Source organism: Erinaceus europaeus, chromosome X (genome assembly GCF_950295315.1).
Source record: "Erinaceus europaeus chromosome X, mEriEur2.1, whole genome shotgun sequence".
In the NCBI taxonomy this organism is placed as follows: domain Eukaryota; kingdom Metazoa; phylum Chordata; class Mammalia; order Eulipotyphla; family Erinaceidae; genus Erinaceus; species Erinaceus europaeus.
Window position 1 is genome coordinate 116,005,851 of NC_080185.1, and position 25,039 is coordinate 116,030,889.

Genomic DNA, 25,039 nt, shown 5'->3' on the forward strand with positions numbered 1-25,039 from the left:
TTACAGACTGGCGGTGAAAGGCCTTAAAGTTTTTGGACATGTTGCACCATTTTGTTATTAAATGAGCTTTGGCAGGATATGCTCTAGTCAATTCACTCTCTACCATTTCAATAAATCATATGCCAAGCTTGATTCAAACATTTTATCAACTGATAGCCTCATGAAGGAATTTAACTTTGGGATCTCTGGTTTAGATAAAAATCTACATAAAAAATAAACAGGACATGTAGGTAGCTAGATTAGAGGTTTATTTTTGTGTATGTATCTATATAAAGGAGACTTAAGTGTTTAGAGCAAAGGTCTCAGATTGTTATCTTAGTGGGGCAATTTAATTTTATGGAAGTGAATATAGTTTAGTCATGCCCATTAAAGAATAAGACTAAAATATATTATTATTTTATAATAAACCTCTAGAGGATCAGTTACTTTAAAATTTTTATAAATAAAATCCTTTTTTGTTGGGCTATATAAATATTATTCCAGTGAACAATTCCACATTTGATTCTTTAGATTCATTTGTCTCTGAATAAGAAACTCTCATAACAGTATTTTACAAATTCTTGGCAAATATTGTGTTGTCAGAAAAGTCATAATGTACTTTTTTATGCTTTCTATGCAAAAAATGCTTCATGACTTTTCTGACAACACAATAGGCCATTTCTCATTGTTAGATTATAAAATAGCTAGCATGGTAACAGAAAATTTTTTTTCAGGTAATACCTGTTGCACAATGGTTGTCAGTTCCAAGCAGAGCTGTATAACATTATTCCTTGTAACTGAATAGTCTGTGACTGCAGCAAATGGCGACCTAGAAAGGGAAAAAAGGAAAATTAGGATCAATATGAACTGGCTTTTACTGATGACAAAAGTCTAAAGTATTTTAAATAATGGCAAATTAAATGTTCTGAAACTCACATAGTAAAAGTATTTAAGGGTAAAAATGAAAGGAACTACTTGGCAGATAATTGAATATAAGAAACAATAGGAGGCCGGGCGGTGGCGCACCTGGTTAAGTGTACATAGTACTATACACAAGGACTCCCACAAGGACTGGGGTTTCGATCCTAGATCTCTACCTACAGGGGTGATACTTCACAAGTGGTGAAGCAGGTCTGCAGGTCTCTCCGCCCCCCCAATCTCCCCATACTCTCTCAATGTCTCTCTGTCCTATCGAATAAAATGGGGAAAAAAAAAAAACAATGTAGGCTTCCTACTATAAAATTTCTTTTTTAGATTTTTAAAATTTACAAGTCTTTCTGTTTTGTTACTTGTAAGGTCTCTTCACTACCATCTAAAACAGAAATAATACAATAAAGGATTTTAGGCAAAAATGTAAGTTATTTTCAAATAAAATTACAATTTTGTGGCAGAGATAGCATAACGGTTATGCAAACCAACTCAAATGCCTGAAGCTCCTAGGTCCCAGGTTCAATCTCCTGCACCATCATAAACCAGAGCTGAGCAGTGCTCTGGAGGAAAAAGATGTATGAATGAAATTAAGATTTTTAGATATAGTATTTTTGTGAAATATTCAAAATTAAGAATTATAAAGATAACAGTTACTGATGACTTACACTGTATCAGATGTTGTTATGAACAGTACATATAAAAATACACACGGATATACATTGTTTTTTAAATTTTTATTATTTGTTTGATAGGACACAGAGAATTTGAAAAGGAAATGGGAGTTGGGAGAGAGAGAAGAAAGAGAAACACTTGCAGCTCTGCTTCATCGTTCATTAAGTTCGCCACCTCCCTGCAGGTGGGGAACTGGAGTTAACTTGGATCCTTGCGATTGACCAGGTGTGCCACTGCTACACTATTATCCCCATTTTAGAAATGAGAGAAAAATAAGTAGAGAAAGGTTTTGTAGGGCCAAAGCATGTAGGATTTGGGAGGACTTGTTTAAGGAAAAGTAAACAAATTCACAAAAATAAAGTGCAGAGGTGAAAATTTAATGAAATTACTAAAACCTTAGTGATTTAGTGAATTACTAAAAATGCTTAGATAAAGCTATTCAATAATTCCTGACTGAACATGAATTTGTTTCTCTTCTATAAATACTACAATAAAGTATTCGCTTTGTTACAGGTGTCAATCTGAGAAAGATGCCACTTATTAGTCATATTCTTAGAAAATATCTTTCTTACATGGGAGATTTGGTGGTGGGTAAGATGTGCTGGCACGGGGCCCGGTGGCGGCGCACCTGGTTGAGCTCACATGTTACAATGCGCAAGGACCCAGGTTCGGGCCTCTGGTCCCCACCTGCAGGAGGCAAGCTTTGCGAGTGGTGAAGTAGTGCTGCAGGTGTCTCTGTCTCTCTCCATCTCTATCACCCCCTTTATTCCTGGCTGTCTCTATCCAATAAATAAAGATAAAAAAAAAGATGTGCTGGCACATATTTTGGGGAAATGTGAATAGTACTCCTGAGACAATAGCAGTCCTGTAAACTATTTCCTCTGTAAAAAATGGAAAACAGTAAAATATTCATTCTTTAAACAAAAATAAATACAATGTTTCTCACATACCTTTAAATTAAATTACTTATTTTTTATGAGATGCTAGGGTATGAACCCTGGGCCACAGATGATGCTGTTGAGTCATCTCCTTAAGTCAATTTTTATTCAATATGTTCATGGTGGCAAGAGAGGCACAGGGAGACAGAGCCACAGTACAGCTCCATGATACCTATGGTATTGTCCTTGATGTCCTGGGATCACACTCAGGTACCTTCATGCTCCATATGTAATTTTTATTTTGGCCATTATAATAGCTACACAGTGGCATGCCATCATAGATTTAATTTTAATGTTCCCAACAGTAATATACTTTTTAAAATTCATATATTAACTATTAGTTATTTTTTGTTTCCTAATAATTTTCTAATTAGTGATGATGCTAAACTTCTTAATGTGCTTATTTGCTATCCATATCACTTTACTTAAATGTCGCTCAAGTCCATTGTCAATTTTCTTGTAAAGATTTATTTATTTTCATGAGATAAAAAGAGAACATTACCCAGCTCTGGTGGTGAAGGGAACTGAACCTGGGATCTTTGGGGCCTTAACCATACCTGTAACTTAACTATAACTGCGACTATAACTTAACCGTAACTACACATTTTCCCTGTCCCCTTTGCTGATTTTCTATTTGGGTCTTAGTGCAATTTTACTTCTTTCATTGTGCTTTCTAATGTTCACATACAGATTTTCTTGACATTTTGATAGATTTATATTTTAGTATCTCATTTTTAAAGTAACTACAAATTTTACTATGTTTTTAATGTCACTCTTCCTTCTTTTCAGCATCAGGGTCTTGATTGTACATGATTCCACTGCTCCTGAGCATTTTTTTGGGGGGGGGGAGACAACAGAGAGACAGACACCGGAAGAGTCACCCCAGAAACAACTTCACCTGGGGCTGTGGTGTTCTGGTGTGTTGTCAGGGCTTAAAACCAGTGACTCATGCTGAAAGCCCTACTGGGTTCTAGTTTTGGTTTTCTATTGTTGTTTGCTGAACTACAAGAAAAGTGATTACTTTTGTGTGTGGACTTTGAATTGTATAATCTTAGCTAAATATATTTACTGTTTCTTTCTTCTTTTTTTTTGCCTCCAGGTTATCGCTGGGGCTCGGTGCATGCACCACAAATCCACTGCTCCTGCATCCCCCCCCCCATTTTTGTTTCCCTTGTTGTTGTTATAATTGTTATTGTTGCTTTTGCTGTTGTTGAATTGGACAGACAGAAATAGAGAGAGGAAGAGAAGACAGAGAAAGGGAGAGAAAGATAGACACCTGCAAACCTGCTTCACCACTGCGAAGTGACTTCCCTGCAGGTGGGGTGGCGGGGGCTCAAACCGGGATCCTTACACTGGTCCTTGTACTTTGCACCACTTACGCTTAACCCGCTGCACCACCTCGCCCCCTACTTACTGTTTCTAAGCAACTTTTTATAGATATCTTGGAATTTTCTATACATATATTACTTTCCTTCAATTTCCATGCCTTTTATGGCCTTATCTTACCTATATTTTTCTAGCAAAATTTCAATTAAAACATCAAATATAAGAGGTGAGACTGGATGACACTGCTTTCGTCTTAATCTTAAGAAGATCACACTCAGTCTTTCACAATGAAGAGAAGGCTAACTATTAATTATCTCTACTTGCTGATTTTTTAAAATCACAAATAAGGTAATAAGGTATAGGACTCTATCAAATAACTTTTCAAAATTATCTGATATGATCATAATTGCTATACTATAGCCCATTTATATGGTATAATACTTTATTTTCAAGTGTAGGAGACTTGAAACACTGAAAAAAAATTCCACCTGCTATGGTGTATAATTCTGTTTATATATAATTGATTGGGTTAGATATGCCAATATTTTGTGTAGGATTTTAAAATACAAGTTCACGATAAATGTTGGTCTGTAGTTTTCTCTTTTTCTTTTATCATCTTTGTTGGGTATTTGGATCAGGACAGTGATTGTATCATAAAATAAAATAGAATGTATACATTTTTGCTTATATCAATCTGGTACAGGCCTTTTGGAAGAATGTATGGAGAGTCTTTAATCAAATAAAAATGGAATTACCTTATGATTCAGCAATACCACTGCTAGGCATTTATTCAACTGGCATGAAAAAACTGATTTGAAGGACATATGCACCATTATTTCCACAGCTATATTATTCATAATAGTAACAAAAAAGTGGAAGCAGTCTAAATGCCCATTCACAGAAGACTGGCCAAAGAATTTATGGGCTATATACTCCATAGAGTATTACTCTGCAATAAAAAATGATGAGATTGTGTCCTTTGGGACAAAATGGATGGATCTTCAGGTGATTTAGCTTAGACTATAAGAGATGAAAAGACATCTACTGGATAGTTTCATTCATATGTGGAATCTAGAGAACTGATACACATGTTCTTTTAAAAAAATAATAAAGTAAAAATAGAATCAAACAAACTGTTTGATAGAGGGTGAGAAACAGAGAGGAAGTAAGACACCTGCAGCACTGCTCTACATCTTATTAATCTTTCCCCATGCAAGTGGCAATAGGGAACCTGCACATGGTAACATGCACTGTACCTAGTATACCACCACCCAGTCCTCATAAAACCTATTTTAGAAAGGAATGCACTTAGGTATTAGTGCTAAAATGAAAGAATTAATGTTCACTATATATGTCAAAATTAAGTTTAAGTAAATAATACTTTGAATAGACTAATGATGTTACTGTATATGATACGTAAAGTGGTCTGTAAACCTCCAAAGATAGGTTGTGTTGGCAAAGCCATAAAAAACTGCAAGAAAGATAAGTTGTGAAATACAGCAGGATGTAGGTTAAAAATAGCCAAGTCAACCATGTATTGAAAATAAACAGTAAAACCACCACCTGTGATTCATCTCAGAGGCTTTTTGTCTGAGAAAATGTGCTGTTTCATTCAAGTCAATATATTAAAAAGGAGAAAAGATAATTTCATTAGCATTAGATTTTATTTTGTCCAATAAATGTCAGGAAGTTGATTTTTGAAACTAAAACTTATATGAATGTAAAATCCATTGGAAGTAGAACTTTTGTGAATTGTAAACATTTTCCCTTACACTGGAACTCTTATGGCTTATACATTCAAAAGATTTTAAATAATAGTAAGATATCTTTTTGATACTTTCCAAGTAGACTCTAAGAAATAAACCCTCTATATAAAATCTTATAAAACTATTTAAAGACCAAAAACAGAAATAAAGTAGTCTTAGTTATCATTTGAAGAGAAACACAAGGTGCAAGTATTAAAATATGCTATATTCTTTTTTTTGCTATATTCTTAACAGTCGATTTCTCAAAATTATTAAGAGTCAGCCAACAGTCAAAAGAAGATATAGTGTGGCAAGAAAACAAGATAAAGGAGAAACAAAGGCTTTGGTATCAGACGAAAATATACTCAGATTAAAAATTTTATATCTGATGAGTGATTTCAGGCAAGTTACTTGGTGTCTCACACATAAAATGGCACTAAAGACCCTGCATTGTGCAATTTCAATAAGGTGGCACACTAAATCATCTAGTTTAGTGCCTAGAACTAAAGATTTTTGCTTATTCTTTTTTCTTTCTTTTAAAAATTTATTTATTTACTTATTGTCTTTGTTGCCCTTGTTGTTTTATCATTGTAGTTATTATTGTTGTCGTCTTTGTTGGATAGGACAGAGAGAAATGGAGAGAGGAGGGGAAGACAGAGAGGGGGAGAGAAAGATAGACACCTGCAGACCTGCTTCACCGCCTGTGAAGTGACTCCCCTGCAGGTGGGGAGCCGGGTCTTTGGTAAGTATTTCTATGGCACTTTTCAACAATTTGTTTGGCTTTATATGTTGAGTCTTTTTCAGCCACAAGATTACAGATGCTACCATGATGCCAACCAGACTTCCCTGGGCAGACGACCCCACCATGTGTCCTGGAGCTCTGCTTCTCCAGAGCCCTACCCCACCAGGGAAAGAGAGATACAGCTTGGGAGTATGGATTGACCTGCCAATGCTCATGTTCAGCGGGGAAGCAATTACAGAAGCCAGACCTTCCAACTTCTGCTCCCCATAATGACCCTGGGTCCATACTCCCAGAGGGATAAAGAATAGGAAAGCTATCAGGGGAGGGGATGGGATATGGACATCTGGTGGTGGGAATTGTGTGGAGTTGTACCCCTCTTATCCTATGGTTTAGTCAATGTTTCCTTTTTATATATTAAAAAAAAATAACACCAAAATATTCCTTTAAACATTTTCCCTCTAAAAAAATGTGTCTGATGGTTGTTTGATTGTCTAGCCAATGAAGAACCTTTGTGTCCAAATGTCAATTACTTATATAATATTAGTGTCTAAAAGAGAACTTCCAATTTAGTATGGCTTATATGGTAGTCTTAAGACCTACATGTTGTAAGTCTTATGCTAATAAGAAAATAAAAACAGGCTAGATTCAAGGTTACTCAGGGCTAGACAGAAGAAGTAAAACACACCTCTTCTTCAATTCTGTTCTTTTATACTACTCCAGGATATATTTCAGCAGGGATTCACAATAGTGTCTAGGTTTCTCTAGCACCGATTAGTACGTTTTGTCCTATGTAGCTTATAGGATACATTTAAACAAGAGTTTTCTTTCTGCTACCTAGAAAAATTTTTGAAATAAATAAAAATATAACAAATATATACCTACTAATAATAAACTCTTAAAAGTCTAGAGTAATAGTCAAGAAAACAAACAGTTTAAATATTCTACCTGGCATAGTTAAAGGTAAAAATACATTAAACTTAATTTGGTTTGGGAATCTTCTGAAGTGCCCATTAGGTAAGGAGGAGTTCACATTCATACAAGCAGCATACTGTAGAGTAGGAAGCAAAGTCAAGTTATCAAATATATAAATATTATTTTCCATTTTCCATTTCTCTTTCCCATCACATAACAAATGAAAAATCTTCCAAGGGAAGTTAATATTATATAAAACTATTATGAGTGGAAAGTATGAACCAAGTTTTGTCACATAAAATTTTCTTCAGTGAGTTATCACTTAACAGCCAACCTACACACTGCAGTTTTCACACCCTGTAAGTAAAACACTGAACTGCAACTTGTAATCAAATTCATATATGCTGATTCCCTAATCTATTATACACTTTTGGTCCTTATTCTGCTTAATATCTCAGTAGCATTTGACCATACTTGCCACTTACTTTTATTTTCCCTAAAGGTATTTAAACATTCTCATTACACATAAAAAAGGCAAGCATGTTCTGTGAGATACTAATCAACCAAACTGTTGATCAAATCATCATCATGAACACTTTACACTGTTAAATCTCCCCACCCCATTGCACCCCCCACAAACACACTTGAACTTCTAATCATTCTTTGGTTGTTAGTGGTATACAAAGTTCACTCTTCTTATTTCTTCTTTTGTCTATATAGTTTATAAACTTGCTTTTAAAATTGCATTTTAAATATTTAAATTCCGTAAGCCAAGTGATGATCAGTAAGTAAGATATATCTACAGTTATTTTAGGAGACTTCTTAGTAATCATAAAGCTTAACACAGTTAATTTTAGTTATATCTTTTCATAACATCACCTACTCTATAATGTAAGTTTGTTAAAATTTGATATTATATTCAGTAAATTTCTTATTACACTACTCTATGTGAAATAAAAAGATTAGGAAAATATTTTACTTATTAATGGCAGTTATGGCTGTTTATGAAACAACAAATGACTTTTTCTAGTATACATGATAATATTTCAAATATTTTATTATAAAGTTTTTTTTTAGTGGGATTAGTTTTACAGTCTAGTAAGATATGCTTGGTAAATTCCAAATTACCTAACCTAAAAAACAGTGCACAAACACACACATAAAAGTACAGGACAACACAGAACTAGGCATCCATGTAGTCAACTGGTAGTATTTTGTATTTGTTTCGTAGGAGGGAAATGTGACATAGAACCTAAAGGAATTAATTTATATCATTTTTGTATCCATTGCTGCACAGGTTCTCACAAAGATATTTTATGTCATGTTTGTGTCATGATACCTCAGTTATCAATTAAATCAATGTAACATTTTGGCTACAAAAATGAAATATGTATTTTGAAGGAAAATGTAGAATAATATTTGGTGATAAATTTAAAATCTTCTAGAGAAATGCATAAATTGAAAAAAAAACAAAAACAAAAACCTGCAGTTGATCTTTAAAGATATTTTCCAACAAAAGCTCACTTCCTAGCTAACATGCTTATAATGATGGTTCATAACAAATGAGGAAGGAGAGAAGGGAAAGAAAGAAAGAAAAAAAATGCTATGGGCGGTGGGGTGGGAGCTGGGTAGTAATGTACTCTGTTAAGTGCACATATCACCATCCACAAGGACCCAGGCTTGAGACTCCCTCTTCACCTGCAGGGGGGACGCTTCACAAACAGTGAAGCAGGTGGCTGTCTTTCTTCCTTCTCTATTTTCCCTCCCCTCTCAATATCTCCCTGTCCTATAAAATAAAATAGGGGGAAATAGCTGCTAGGAGCATTTGGAGTGCCAGCACCAAGTCCCAGCAATAACCCTGATGGCAATAAAAAATAAATGAATAAAATTAAAAATGAATAGAAAGGAAAAATGCTAAGTAATATATTTGGACTTTTTCATAAAGGCAATGGGAAAATGTTTAGAGTCATACTGTGTTCAAATCTGTGAATTTGGATGGTTATTTGGACTGTAGTGTTGGCAAACACTAGAAAAGAGAAATGCTGTTAGAAGGAAAATTATTTTAGAGGTCATTTTTGGAATTAATCATGCTGCTACTACTGCTGATAATCCAGCCACACACAAATTCAATCAAAGCAACCCTAGTAAGTCATGTTCATTTTACAGATTAGGAACAACTAGAGCTTACAAAGGTTAAATTCAGAAGCAAATGTCAAGCACATCAGGTATGTGTGGTGGAGCCAGGATTCAATCTAGGGATCTGACTACTGTTAGGAACAATTTTCCTCTACCTTTTTGGCTGATGTAAGAGTTAAATTCATATAAAACAGATTAACAAGGGAAAATTAAGTTTAATTTTTGTACTCATGTGAATACCATATACACAAGAAGTTCAAAGAAGATAAAATGAGATCTAGATGTCATTTTTGAACTAAGTAATGTGGTAAGGGCCTGGAGCTCCAAAGGCAAGGGCTACTTACAGGATGATAAGATCAGATGTTCAGTCAATATTGGGTTGTCACAAAGTCATGATACATGTTTGCATAGGAAAATACATCATGACTTTTCAGACAGTCCAGTAGATGCTTTACCCTGCCTATGGTTGGGTCATACAAATAAAACTTATCTTTGACAGTGACTCTGATTCTGGGATAGAAACTTTATTCAAATTCTTTTTTTTATTGTTCAAATTCTTATGGGTAGTTAAGGGAGAGGCAAAAGTTTTTCTTATGCCCTCATGGTCCTGATTAAATTTAGAATAAAACCATCCACATGCCAAAGTATCATGTCTTAAAGAGGCCCATACTGAACCTCAGTGCTATAGTTTATCTTTTCTACTGCTGCTTATTGAGACTTTTACTTAGATAAGTAGAATTAAGGATGAAATATTGCTACACATTTTTATTCATACATATAAGAGTAGGTGACAAATAAGATTTAGAGACTAAGGAATGGGAAGACATCTAGGATGACTAAAAGGGACGTGCTTGACTGACCCAGTGGATGCCGATGCCATTATCAAAATATAAGGAATGGAGTATAATGGAAGGCTGAACTGTCAAATGATAAAATAGTGTTGGCTAGGTAATAATTCAATGAAAATGTCTTCAATAGATCTTCCTTACACTGGGAGAGATTCCTTTATGGAGAATTCTTTCTTTGCACATGTAAATATCTACTCAGACATATATTTACTGGAATTTGTGGAGAGTTAAAGTCTTGGATATGGTGGTCTAGGGTGTTTTTTTTTTTTAATAATGAATTGTTCGTATCCTGCTCTATTGTTTACCACAACCTTTTGACATACTGTATAATTATATATTCTTATTGTTTTCATATGGCTGCTCTTTTTATGATATGTACTTCAAGGAGTAGAGACTTTTCAACTGCTCTGTTTAGTGAGATCAAAATTATCTAGAAGAGTCTCTAACTTGTAGTGACTGATAGATAAATGTTTTTGAGTGAATAAAGACAATCCAGATAAAGAGTGAGCTGTTTTTTTTGTATATTTAGAGTTTTAAAAATTATCTTTATTTATTTATTGGATAGAGACAGCCAGAAATTCAGAAGGAAGTGGGTGATAAGGAGAGAGATACCTGCAGCACTGCTTCACCAGTCATAAAGCTTGCCCCCTGCAGGTGGGGACCGGGGGCTTGAACCTGGGTCCTTGCACATTTTAACATCCAGATGCGCCACCACCCAGCCCCAATTTCCTCCTTGCAGTAGGGACTGAAGACTTGAACCAGGGTCCACACAGAGTTATGTGTATTTTACCAGGTATGCCAACACCCAGTCCCCTATATATTATTAATACATATAAAGTAAAAATTAAACAAAATCACATTTGCCACTGTGTTGAAGACATTTTTATAGAAGAACTCAAAATCAAATAATTTCAAAATATAATTTTTATATACTAATATACTCTGCTACCATTCATCCAAGGAAAAGTTCTGGTAAGACTGTGTATTATCAGAGGGCCTCAGAAGAGACAAAGTATAAATTAAAAAAAATTGCCACTAGGGTTATCACTGTGGCTCATGTGCTGACAAGACTCCAGTCTTCCTAATGGCCATTTTTTTTCTTTTATTTTGATAGAGGATGAGAGATAAGGAAAGGGAGAGAGAGAGAGAGAGAGATACAGAAGTAGAGTCACCATAACACTACCTCACTAACTTGTAAGAGTCCCCTCCTCTAGGAGTTCCCATTCAGTGCCTGGGTACTCACAAATGGTAACCCAATCTCCCAATGTGTACTTTAAATTTGAAATATTTAACTGCTATAACGTAGTATACACTTCTTACCCAAAAAAGCAAAAATAAAACTAGAGAGCTTAGTTTTATTTAAAACAGTTGTAATCCGTTTTACAATTATGATGTTTAAAATACATAGTTTTAATCACTTTAATTCTATATTGTGAAAATATTGTGAAAATATTGGTTATTTTATGTCCCAAGACAGATGAAAATTAACTGAGCTACTAAATATTGTGAAAATATTGGTTATTTTATGTCCCAAGACAGATGAAAATTAACTGAGCTACTAAAAAAATCTTAAACAGTATATATATATATTATCCAAAATAAGTGATCCAACATGAATAACAGCACATAATAAACAAAAAGACATACAATATATGCTATGAAAGAATATCTGGTTTCTCATTTAAAACAGTAAATAGAATTCTTATTAATAGTCACTTCCCTATGGATGTCAAAATAATAAAGAAAATCAGGAAACAGAACAGTATTATAAATCTTGCTATGTCAGTGTTTATAAAATGACAAAGTCAAAAATGAGTGTTTATAAAATGACAAAGTCAGGGAGGACTGGGGGTGAGAATCATCAGGTTGAATGCACATGTTCCAACCTGCAGTGACCTGGCTTCAAGCCCGTAGTCCCCAGCTACAGGGGGGAAGCTTCACAAGTAGTGAAGCAGTGCTGGAGGTGTCTCTCTTTGTCTCTCCTCCAAATTTCTCACTGTTTCTGTCCAAATAAATATTTAGAAATTTTTCAAAAGTGAAAATAAATTTAGACACCAAAGTTGTTTTACAATTGTAAGGGGTTATTTACTAGCAACTTAGGATGTAAAACTTCATAAAATATTAAAATGTATTTGATTATATCCCTATTTTTTAATTGACACCAGGGTTATCCATCAATCACAGTGGCCATTTTTTCCCTTTTTTTCTTTTTATCTTATTTGATACCACAAAGAGAAATTGAGAGGGGAAAGAAAGGGAGGTAAAGAGGGAGAGAGAGAAAGAAATACCGGCACTACTACTTCACTGCAGGTGACTTATCCCTCACCTTTGCAGGTAGGGTGTGTGAGTTCAAACCTGGGTCCTTGTGCATGGTAACATGTGCACTCGGTCAGGTGTGTCACCACCCCAGCCCCTATTGTTATGATAAATCATAATTAGAAATTTGTTACTTGATAGTCTGCTATCTAACTCACAAGATAATGTGAAGTACTATTATATCAGAAAATCACATATAAACCATTTGGAAGGGTGTACCTGTCCAGCCAGGCAAGCAGACTCTTGGCTGCTCCAATCAGATCCACAACTGAAGTCAGAAAGTCGTTAGGCAATTTCCGGCTGGTTCTGCCATCATAATGGCCACTTCTTCTCCTCCCTGTTATAAAATTCTGAAGGTTTTTGGCAGATGCATTCAATTTGTGAGAAAGTGTCTTCAGATTTTCTGTTTCCAAGCCATAATTCTGGATTATAAAAGAAAGAAATATACCTACGGTTAAGCTTTTATTCATTCATTAAAATATATATACTAACCACACACATAGATACATAGGATTGTCAAAAAAGTCATGATACAGTTTTGCATAGAACAAAAAAAATAGGTCATGACTTTTACAAAAAAAAAAAAAGCATGCAATGGGTCTAGTGTTAAGAATTACAAATGAGGGAGTCAGGCAGTAGCACAGGTGGTGCAAAGCGCAAGGACCTGCTTAAGGATCCTGGTTCGAGCCCCCAGCTCCCCAACTGCAGGGGTTGCTTCATGGGCAGTAAAGTAGATCTGCAGGTGTCTATCTTTCCCCTTCTGTCTTCCCCTCCTCTCTCCATTTCTCTCTGTCCTATCTAACAATGATGACATCAACAAAAACAAAAAACAATACTAATCACAACAACAATAAAAAAGTAAGGGCAAAAAAGGGAAAATAAATAATAAAAAAGAATTACAAATGAAAAGATAGGATTTATAGCCTAATAAAGCACATGGTCAACTAAAGATTCAGGGACCTCTCAGATAAACAAATTATAATGATTTGTGTCAAGAATATAAGAGGATATTACATATTGAAACTATGCCACTCAAGACAGAAATATTGTAAGAATTCACAACTATTTTTAAAACCAAATCTAAATTCATTTACTCATGAAATTCATTATCACCAACTACCATATTTAGTATTTATTATTATATTTGAGTCATGATATAAGCACTTGGAAAATTGCTTTGACAATGAAATCAAAACAAGTACAATTCACAGTAACAACAAATGTTAGAGAGGCTGAGGGGGGTAAAGGAGTCTTTACACTGCTGGTGGGAATGTAAACTGGTCCAACTCCTACAGAGAGCTGTCAGGAGAACTCTCAGAAGGCTAGAAAAGGACCCATCCTATGATTTGGCAATACCTCTCCTAAGGAAATAAACACTCATCAAAGAGATCTGTGTATACTTATGTTCATAGAAGCACAACTTGTAATAGCCCAAATGGAAGCAACCTAGGTGTCCAACAACACATGAGTATCTAAGAAAAAAAAATATATATATATAAATATATATAACTCAGCTACTAATAATGATGAATTCACCTTCTTTACCTCATCTTGGATGGAGTTTGAAGGAATCATGCTAAGTGAGATAAGCCAGAAAGAGAAGGATGAAAATGGGATGATCTCACTCATAGACAGAACTTAAGAAACAAAGAGGATGGGAGTTGGGTGGTAGGTCATTGGGTTAAGCACATGTGGTGTGAAGCGCAAGGACTGCTGTGAGGATCCTGGTTCGAGCCACTGGTTCCCCACCTGCAGGGGAGTTGTTTCACAGGCAGTGAAGCAGATCTGCAGGTGTCTATCTTTCTCTCTCCCCCTCTCTGTCTTCCCCTCCTCTCCCCATTTCTCTCTGTCCTATCCAACAACAACATCAATAACAATTATAATAAGTACAACAATAATAAAAAACAAGGGCAATAAAAGGGAAAGTAAATAAATATAAAAAAAGGGTAAGCACAAAGTATAACTTGGACTGGTTTGGTGTGTTGCACCAAAGCAAAGGACTCTGGGTAAGGAGCACAGAGAGAGTAGTGGGGGGCAGGGGTAAGAGGCTTTCAGGTCCTGGTAGTGTTTTACAGGTATCTATTATGGTAAGAAGAAAAATCATACCCATGTGCCAACAACTGTACTGCAAACCATTAACCTCTCAATAAAAAATAGGGGGGAGAGGAAAAGGTAAATGTCATATAAAAAAGTAAAATTCAACACTGTAAATAAAAGGTATAAAATAAATTCTATGTGCTATACCTTTTTTTTTTCATCCTCTACATAATGGTTCAAAAGAAGTCTCTTTCACAGTATGGTATCCTGAAAAGCTCTGCTTATTCAGGAGAATCAATATACTTTCTCCTTTAAAAATATGAATTATAAAACTAAACATTTTTTGTTTTCATAATGGTTGTGATAGCTCACAGTCAAATGCAAAGCACGTCTAAAGCAATCATCGTGACATTTTAACAGTTTTTTCTTTTTACTGGTCTTGTGTCATTTTGCAATTTCTATCTCTGCTTATTATTTCACACTAAAAACTTTGTCTACAAATAACTAAATAAAATTTTAAAATTAATAACTAATAAAAATACAAATAACTAAATAAATTAATAAACACAAATAAATACAAATAGCTAAATAAATTTGTAAAAATAAATTTGTCTACAAATAACTAAAGAGATTTATATGAGTAAATTTATATGAGTAAATGTATTTTTACCATATTTGATAGGAAAATACACCTTGCTCTAAGAATTTGTTAAGTAGCAGTGAAATTTAACACTTAATTGTGAGTTACAAAACACCTCTAAGAAAAGTTGATTAACTCAATCAATGTCTAACCCTGATAACTACTTAGCAGTATGTAAATCAAAGTAATCTGTAAGATCAAAAGTATTGAGTAGGCAAGTTAGCTCACATGGATAGTGCATGTGGTTTGTCATGGACACAACTTGTATTTGAGCCTGGTCTCCATCATGCTAAGGGAAGCTTCCGTGCTAGTGTTTCTCTCTGTCTCATTCTCTTTCTATCTGAAAAAGTCAGCCTGGCCCTCCAGTGATATCCCAGAGGTAATAAAAAAAACAAACAAGTAAAAACAAAAAAAAAACTTAAGAAATTATAGCCCTGTTGACATGTAATTTTGTAAATCAATATTAAATCACTAATAAAAATTTTTAAAAAGTGGGGGAGATAAACAGAGAGACACCTGCATCACTGCTTCACCACTCATTAAGTCTTCCCCCCTACAGATGAGGGACCAGGGGCTTGAACCCTGGTCCTTGCTCATTTTAACATGTGTGCTCAACCAGGTATGCCACTGTCTTGCCCATCTACTGTTACACACACACACACACACACACACACACACACACACACACACACACACACACACACACACACACACACACACAGACACACACACCCTGAGGCTAGGAAGACAGCCCAGTTGGTGAAGCACAGGAATCATATGCTTGGAGCTCAAGGTAAGATGCTCAGTAAGTACCACAAGAGCTGTGCTATTTATTTTTTCTCTCATCTCTCTCTAATGTGACATTTTCTGTTGCATATGAAATAAAGGAAGTAAACCTTTAAAAAAAACTTAAAAATATTATCACCTCTGAAAAATCATTAAGCCCAAAGAATGTTAGATAGCTTCTGAGCCTCACATTCCAAATTTGATTAACTATCCCTTAGCAGGTGAGGAAAGTAAGATACAGAGGATTATTTTTTTAAATTTTCTAAGGAATTTTAGAGTGAACAAATGGGTCTAAAAGTTACCAAGCCAATTGTGAGGGGCTGTCTCTACAAAAATTTCTTTTTGGTTAAATGCATACCTAATAGTAAACTTTGAGTTTTATTGTTCTTTAAAAAAATTTTTTTTTAGTGTTAGATTCAATTTTTATTTTGTTTTTACAAACAAGTAAACAAGTAAGTGCCTTGATTACACAAAAACAAAGTATAAATGTTTTAAATACCATACTGTGGAGTTGTGAGTCACAGATGAAAATGAGTAACATCCTGAAAATTCTTTTTTTAATATTTATTTATTCCCTTTTTGTTTTTTATTGTTGTAGTTACTGATGTCATCGTTGTTGGATAGGACAGAGAGAAATCAAGAGAGGAGGGAAAGACAGAGATGGGGAGAGAAAGACAGACACCTGCAGACCTGCTTCACTGCCTGTGAAGTGACTTCCCTGCAGGTGGGGAGCTCGAGGCTCGAACCAGGATCCTTACGCTGGTCCTTGTTCCTTTTTTTTTGGTAATATTTATTTATTTATTCATTCCCTTCTATTGCCCCACATGCAGGGGAGTCGCTTCACAGGTAGTGAAGCAGGTCTGCAGGTCTTTCTCTCCCCGTCTTCCCCTTCTCTCTCAATTCTCTGTCCTATCCAAGAACAACGACATCAACAACAATAACAATAACAACAATAAAATATAACAAGGGCATCAAAAGGGAATGAATAAATAAATATTACAAAAAATAAGGAACAAAAGGGAGTCGAGCTGTAGCGCAGCGGGTTAAGCGCAGGTGGCGCAAAGCACAAGGACCGGCATAAGGATCCCGGTTGGAACCCCGGCTCCCCACCTGCAGGGGAGTCGCTTCACAGGTGATGAAGCAGGTCTGCAGGTGTCTATCTTTCTCTCCCCCTCTCTGTCTTCCTCCTCTCTCCATTTCTCTCTGTCCTATCCAACAACGACGACAACAACAATACCACAATAAAAACAATACAACAATAAAAACAAGGGCAACAAAAGGGAATAAATAAAATATTAAAAAAAAATAAGGAACAAAAGACAAGGCTATCCTATATCCTTGTTACTTACTATTCAGCATAGTAGTGGAAGTTCTTTTTTAAAAATATATTTTATTTATTTATTTTCCCTTTTGTTGCCCTTGTTTTTTATTGTTGTTGTTGATGATGATGATGTCGTCGTTGTTGGATAGGACAGAGAGAAAGGAGAGGAGGTAAAGACAGAGAGGGGGAGAGAAAGAAAGACACCTGCAGACCTGCTTTACCACCTGTGAAACGACTCCCCTTCAGGTGGGGAGCCATGGACTCGAGCCCGGATCCTTACGCCGGGTCCTTGTGCTTTGGCCACTTGCGCTTAACCCGCTGCGCTGCCGCTCGACTCCCAGTACTGGAAGTTCTACATGCAACAGTTAGTCAAGGAAAAGAAATTAGAGGAATCTAAGTGGGAAGAAAATAAATAAGACTGTCATTATTTGAAGATAGTAGACCTAGAAAATCCAAAGTAATCCAGTATAAAAGTCTTAGAAATAATTAAGCAGCTAGCAAGATAGCAGGCTAAAAATTACTAGTATTCCTCTATGTAAGCAGTAAACACAGAGGAAGAAGAAATAAAGTGATCCCATTTATAATAGATATCTAGGAATAAATTTAATAAAGGAGGTGAAGGACTTATGCATTGAAATCCATGAAATGATACTAAAGGAAATGAGATAGACACAAAGAAATGGAAAGGTATCCCATGTCCATATACAGGTAGAGTTAACATCATTAAGGGAGTCTGGCAATAGCGCAGCAGGCTAAGTGCAAGTGGTGCAAAGCGCAAGGACTGGCATAAGGATCCGAGTTGGAGCCCCCGGCTCCCCACCTGCAGGGGAGTCACTTCCCAGGCAGTGAAGCAGATCTGCAGGTGTCTATCTTTCTCTCTCCCTCTCTGTCTTCCCCTCCTCTCTCCATTTCTCTCTGTCCTATCCAACAACAACATTAATAACAACAATAAATAATAACAACAATTAAACAAAGGTAACAAAAGGGAATAAATATTAAAAATATTAAAAATAAATAAATAAAAGTAATACCAAGAATTAACATAATTAAAATGAGTCAGAAAATGTGATCTCCCCATTCTTGTTCTTTCTTTTTATTTTTCCAGTATTATTCTATTGCTTCTGGATATCTTCTGGTTTTAAATAAACTTCTGTATCATTTTTCCTGTTCCCATAAAGAATGGCAGGGAAATTCTGATGGAGACTTCACTGAATCTGTATGTTGCTTTGAGTAGGATGGTCATTTTAATGATTTTTATTAGTGATTTACAAGATTATGAGATAATAGGGATACAGTTCTACACTACTCCCACTACCACTTGGGAGGTTTCAAAATAAAAAATAAATCTAATCAGTAGGCTGGGCGGTGGCATAACGGTTTAAGTGCACATAGTACAAAGCACAAGGACCCACGCAAGGAACTTGGTTCGAGCCCTTGTCATCCTACCTGCAGGGGGATCGCTTCACAGGGAGTGAAGCAAATATGCAGGTGCCTATCTTTCTCTCCCCCTCTCAACCTCCCCCCAAATTTCTCTGTCCTGTTCAATAAAAAATGGGAAAAATGGCTCTCAGGAGCAGTGGATTGGTAGTGCTAGCACTGAGCCCCAGTGATAACCCTGGGGGCAAAAAAAGAAAAGAGAAGTCTAATCAAGCAGACCTGGAGTGAGGATTAAGGTGGATTTGACAAAAGATATTTAATTCAATCAGTTGAAAACCCAATCCTTTCCACTGTAACTGAGTCGGTGGAAGACAATGGTCTCAAGAATATACTAACTCTGGGTATTATATTAATTTTGATGATGTTAATTCTTCCAATCCATGAACATGGAATATCTTTCCACTTTTTTATAACTTTCTTCTATTTCCTTGAATAGTAAGTCATAATTTTCAGTATATAAGGCTTAAATTTCTTTTGTTAGGTTTATTCCTAGATATTTTATTGTTTTTGTTGCTATAGTAAAAAGGATTGATTTCTGGATTTCTTGTTCTGCTAACTTAGTGTTTGCATAGACGAAAGCCACTGACTTAATGTTAATTATCTACCACAATTTCTTAGCATCAATGTTTTAGTTTTCTTCAAAGCATGGTTGCAACAACAAATGAAGCAAAATGAAAGATATAATACTAGAGGAATGAAAAGGGTGAGCAAATGGCAGAACAAAACATGTTAGTAATCAGTGGATAACTAGTTCATATGAAGTGTAGGTTTACATTCTTCTACGATAATTGATGAAAAAAGAGAATGGAGGAGAAAAAAAGAAAGGATTAATTTTATTGTATAAACTTTAAATGCCAAATAATCTTATGCATGTCCCAAACAATATCACCACATATTTAACAGTAATAGAAGTCTAGCTATTCTTTGATGAGAATTGACATTTGTGGACTTCCAGGAAGCAGGACTAGGAGTAACAGCAGACACTTTAGACTCTCCCTGAAAATAACAAATACCTAAAACTATTGATCTTAACCTCACCAACTACAACTGAGACATCTGCAGAAGCACTGCAGCCTTGGGAGGGAGTGGGAACAGATTTAATACTTCCAGTCCTCTAACTGCCTACATCATAGCTCTGAGAGAATACATATTTTCTTTAGACCAAGTATTTAATGTCTCAGATTTGTAAAATGATCAAATTATGACACTGGGCTTAAATGTTATAGACAGCTCTAAAATATGTATTTGTATATATATATATATATATATATATTTTAAATACACAAGATCTCTACAACCATAGATCAAAACCAATTGGTCTTTTCAGTATCTAAGATGCTGTTATTAGTAGACATCCTTGAATGTCATAAAGCATAGTGATGTCAAGTATACTATGGTAAATCCTAACCATTGGAAAAGGAGGGGAGGAGGAGAATAAATGGAGGATTCTATTTGGTGTAATGGTAAAAGAACTTTGGTGGTGGGTACGAAGGGGGGGGGAACTGTGTCTGTGTGTTTGTGTGTTTGTGAGTATACTCTTTAAATTTTATAATATTGTAAACTAATGTCAATGAATATGTTTTTTTGGAAAAATACAAAATTTTTAAAAGATGAAGGGACACACATTTTAGAAGAACATGTTAGCTCTATTATCACTGGCAGCAAATTCTCACTTTAACATTTAACTAAATGTATTCAATATTGGTATCACATATTATATTATGACAATGCTGTTTTATTAAGAACCCTTTATCTGTAAGCAACATATAGCATGAATAAGTCCTGAGAGGATTGTTTTAATAATTTTTTAAATAAATAAATTATTTTGAGATTAATGAACCAAGAAATTATGGTGCATAGAAACAAATCCTAACAATTGGAGACATTGTGATTTTTATGCAGAATGCCTATTATATGAAAAGAACTGGAAGAATGAAATGAAAACTGTTTTTATCTTGTCATAAATGATTCATTACAGTTCCCAATAAAAGGTATACTGTCATAATATAAATTAAAGGCTGTCCATTAAATTATACATATTTCATTTATGCTTTACTGTTGCAATTCTCTATTTAAGCATATTAAATGAGAAAATAACAGCTTGAAATGGATATGCATGGAAACAGTTTATGCAACATCAAAATGTGGCAAAACTGAATCTTTCTTTCATATAGCTTTTTTCAGATTTTATTGTCATGAAAGAGGAAGAGAGTGCCTAGAGAGTTGGTTAGTTCTGACATATTGTAGTGGCAGGGAATGAACCTGAGACCTCTAGTGTCTCAGGCATGAAAGTCTGGTGCCCTAAACCTCTGTTTTCTCTCCCTGCCCCTCACCAACAGATCATGAACAGGTTACTTCTTTCTAGAATGACTCAGTCTTAACAATATAGTCAGTATTTAATAAATATATATTCGATGAAAAAACTAGTTAATAAAAAACTTTGATTTTCATCAACTGTCATAACATTTTTTGGGAATCAGGACTAAGTTTCAGACAAGGCAGAGAGAAAAAAAAAAAAACAACATTGCATTGCCTAAAAGATATAAAAGAATTTAGTATATTTTCTGTGTCTTCTTTACAGAAAGAAAAAAATCTTCAGAGTTAGAGAATGTACTACTTTGGAGAAAGACTATTTTATTCAGTATAACATTCATTTAAAAGCCTACTTTTGCTGGGCCGGTCAGTGACATATCTGGTTGAGTGCAAATGTTACAATGTGCAAGAACCCAAGTTCAAGCCCCTGGCAGGGGGAAAGCTTTGCAAGTGGTGAATCAGGACTGCAGGTGTCTCTCTGTCCCTCTCCCTCTCTATCATCCCCTTCTCTCTTGATTTCTGGCTGTCTCCATCAAATAAAGACAATAAAAAAAAATTTTAAGGCCTACTTGTGCTAAGCAGTGAATCAAAAGCATAGTGGAAGCCTGGAAAAGTCTAAGAATGAAAATGTAATACAAAGTATAAGTTATCTTTCTTTCCCTTCTAAGTTTACGCCAGCCAAATTATAATTTTCAATTCCAATGATATTTTCTTTTTTATAATTTCTTTACTGAGGGATCAATGGTTTACAGTTGACAGTAAAATACAATAGTTTGTACATGCATAACCTTTTCCAGTTTTCCACATAACAATTCAAGCCCCACTAGTTCCTCCTCCCTCTTCCATCATGATCCAGGATCTATTATTTTCACTAAACTCTCCATACTCTTTTGTAATTCTGTCTTTAAGTGTGATATTTCTCCTACCTAGATAACTTTCCCCCCAACTTCTTTGTCTGGCAAACGTACCTCTCTATAAGTTCCAATGTGAACCATAACTACACCTCCTGGATGGAATGTAGTACTCCTTTCATTCAGCACTTTTCTTTAAGTTTATATTACATTTTAATTACTGGTATCTTTTTGATAGTACTGTGTACATTTTAAGAGTTCAGGGTCCAGGTGACGGCGCACCTGGTTGAGCGCACATGTTACAATGTGCAAGGACCCAGGTTCGAGCCCCTGGTCCCCACCTGCAGGGGGAAAGCTTCACAAGTAGTGAAGCAGGACTTCAGGTGTCTATCTGTCTCTCTCCCTATCTCCCCATTCTTCTCAATTTCTGTTGTCTCTGTCCAATAAAAATAAAGATAAAAAAATTTTAAAAAAGAGTTTGGAGTATGCTTTTTTCTTTTAAATTTATTTAAAAAATGGAAACACTGACAAGACCATAGGATAAGAGGAATACAATTCCCAATACCAGAGCCCCGTATCCCCTCCCCTCCCCTGATAGCCTTCCTATTCTTTAACCCCCTTGGAGTATGGACACAGGGTCATTCTGGGGTACAGAAGGTGGAAGGTTTGGTTTCTGTTTTTTCATATTAGTAATCCCTATGAGAACACTGCTTGAGCATGTATTTGTAATTCTAGAAAGAAGAAACACATACAATAGAAGTGAGGAGAAAGAACAAAATTCAGTTTAAAAACTTACTGTTTCAAAGAACATACTTTATCTAGCTCACAGTCTCATTAACTCAGCTTACTGATTAAGTGATCTCACTTCTGATTTTATAATTCTGTGATGAAGTCAGTTAGAATTCACTCTCAGAAATTTGCTTTTTATTCACTAGAAAGCATTGGCTGCATAAATTGGAAGGTATATTCACTGCTAACTTGCTGTCAATAGTCATTAGGAAGCAGTGGAAAGGACACTTAATATCTGACATCCATGAAGAAAGTAACCAATTTATTGCTGAATAAAACAAATTAAATATCTCTATGTTTTATCAAGGAAATAATCCAGTATTATAGTGCTTGAACTCAGAACTGCTGGGAGATTAAACTCAGTAAATGAAGAGATTTTACTATAGTGTCAAGGCTCAAACATTGTAATGGTCTAGATTATTTAAATCTGATGCATCCTTTCAAGTAAGTTTAGATCAGCAGAGCTTGTTCAAGGGCCAAACTTCAAAGCCTACATGTTTAGACTATCTGCAGGTGAAATTATAATCACCAAATCTTTCCTTTTTCAAGATAGCAATGTAGTCCAGTACATGAAAGTTTCATCTAAGATGAACTCTACTTATCATACATTCACCCTGGATTTCAAGTTCTGAAATACAAAACAAATGTTGTTGGAAATTAGGTAAGTAGGGGATTATCAAATTAGATGCCCAACTCTAAGCCATGTTGACTACATCTATGTGGCCAATCTGACTTAGATTTGAAAGAGTGCAAAAACACAGTGTATTTTTCTTACCTTACCCATCTTTTATTTCAGACGTGGATTTTTAAAAATTTGATTCAGATAAAAGATAAGAGTACAAATGCATGTTATATATTGACTTCTCCCAGGAATAAGGACATAAAAACTATCCAAATTATTAAAGTGAAAAATGTGTCAAGTCTTACTTTCACTTACAAGGTGAAAAACTATTTGTGCTACAAACTATACTATATCTGTATATAATTATACATATTTTCAAGCTCCATCCAAGATAATGTGAAGAAGATTAATTTGGTGACATTATTGGTATTCCTTAATGAAACTAAAACTTCCCACTGATATTGTGACAACTCTTTCATAACTGTCTTCTTATCATTTGTTATGTGTACTTGTGATGTATTTTTTTTTTTTGTCATCATTGGAGGTCCACTGCTCCAGATCAAATTTGGGGGGGAGGGGAGAGAAAGGGAAAGGGAGGTAGGAAGGGACGGAGAGGGAGAGATAAGGAAAGGAAGACATAGACAGAAAGAGACACCACATTATGAAAGCTTCCTCCAATGTAGTGGTGGAGGCTGGGCCTAAACTTAGACCATATGCTGTATTTTATCTACCTGGTATACTGCTTTCCAATCCTCCTTCACCTGTTAAATACATGTTCACCCTCCTTTAGCTCTTTTACAATATGACTCTATCCATCTTAACCAAAATTAGCTATATCATATTTATATATTTATTTTTCCTTTTATCATTTTATTGAAGGGTTAGTGATTTACAGTACAGTTGACATATGGGTGCAATTTCTCGTTTCCCCATGGCAGGTGTCTGCAGAATACTAGTACCTGCAACTTACGTCCTTTTCCACCATCATGCACCAGGACTCCAAAGTCCCACCACCCACCTTCTCCCGCCAGATTCCTCCCCATTCCCCTTCCCAAGAGTCCTTTGCTTTGGTGCAACACACCAAACTCAGTCCATGTTTTACTTTGTGTTTCACTTTCCGTCCGCCCTTGGTCTTAAGTTCTGCCTATGAATGAGATCATCCAGTACTCATCCCTCTCTTTTCAACTTATCTCAGCTAACATGACTTCTTTAAGCTCCATGCAAAGTATCAATTAAGTATTCCAGTGTGTGTGTGTGTGTGTGTGTGTGTGTGTGTGTGTGTGTGTGTGTGTGTGTTTACCACAACTTGGGCACAAAAAGTCGTTTTGCATAACCACTTTGCATTCTCCCCAATGCAAAATTAGTTGATTTCTGGTTGTGCCTTAGTAACATTTAGTTCATATATTTGGTAATAATACTACAGTACTGGGATTTTTGATTATTTGTATATTATTAATAGCTGTCAAGAGGGCAGATTTTACATCTTCATACACGAAGCTGGGTATACTAATTGATTTTTAATTAAATATGTTTAACCATCAACACCTTAATAATAGTCAGTATTTATTGAACAGATATTGTATGCCAAGCATTGATTTGGACATTATACAAATACAACCTCACTTGTTTTTCACACCATTACCATGAGTTAGTTGTTAATGTTTCTCAAAAAAAAAAAAAACCAAGGCTATTGGGAAAT

At 35.3% G+C, this 25,039-nt stretch overlaps 1 protein-coding gene across 6 annotated transcripts in view; it reads right to left on the reverse strand.

Annotated features, from left to right (window-relative positions):
- CNKSR2 (connector enhancer of kinase suppressor of Ras 2) overlaps window positions 1-25,039 on the reverse strand; it is a 299,057-nt gene that overhangs the window by 215,746 nt on the left and 58,272 nt on the right. For all 6 annotated transcript variants that reach the window (XM_060182888.1, XM_016195185.2, XM_007538945.3 and 3 more), the window contains exons 3-4: window positions 12,764-12,966; window positions 721-808 (exon numbers count right to left, since the gene is read on the reverse strand). In XM_060182888.1, the coding sequence (XP_060038871.1) occupies window positions 721-808; window positions 12,764-12,966 (291 nt within the window). The remainder of the gene's footprint in view (window positions 1-720; window positions 809-12,763; window positions 12,967-25,039) is intronic.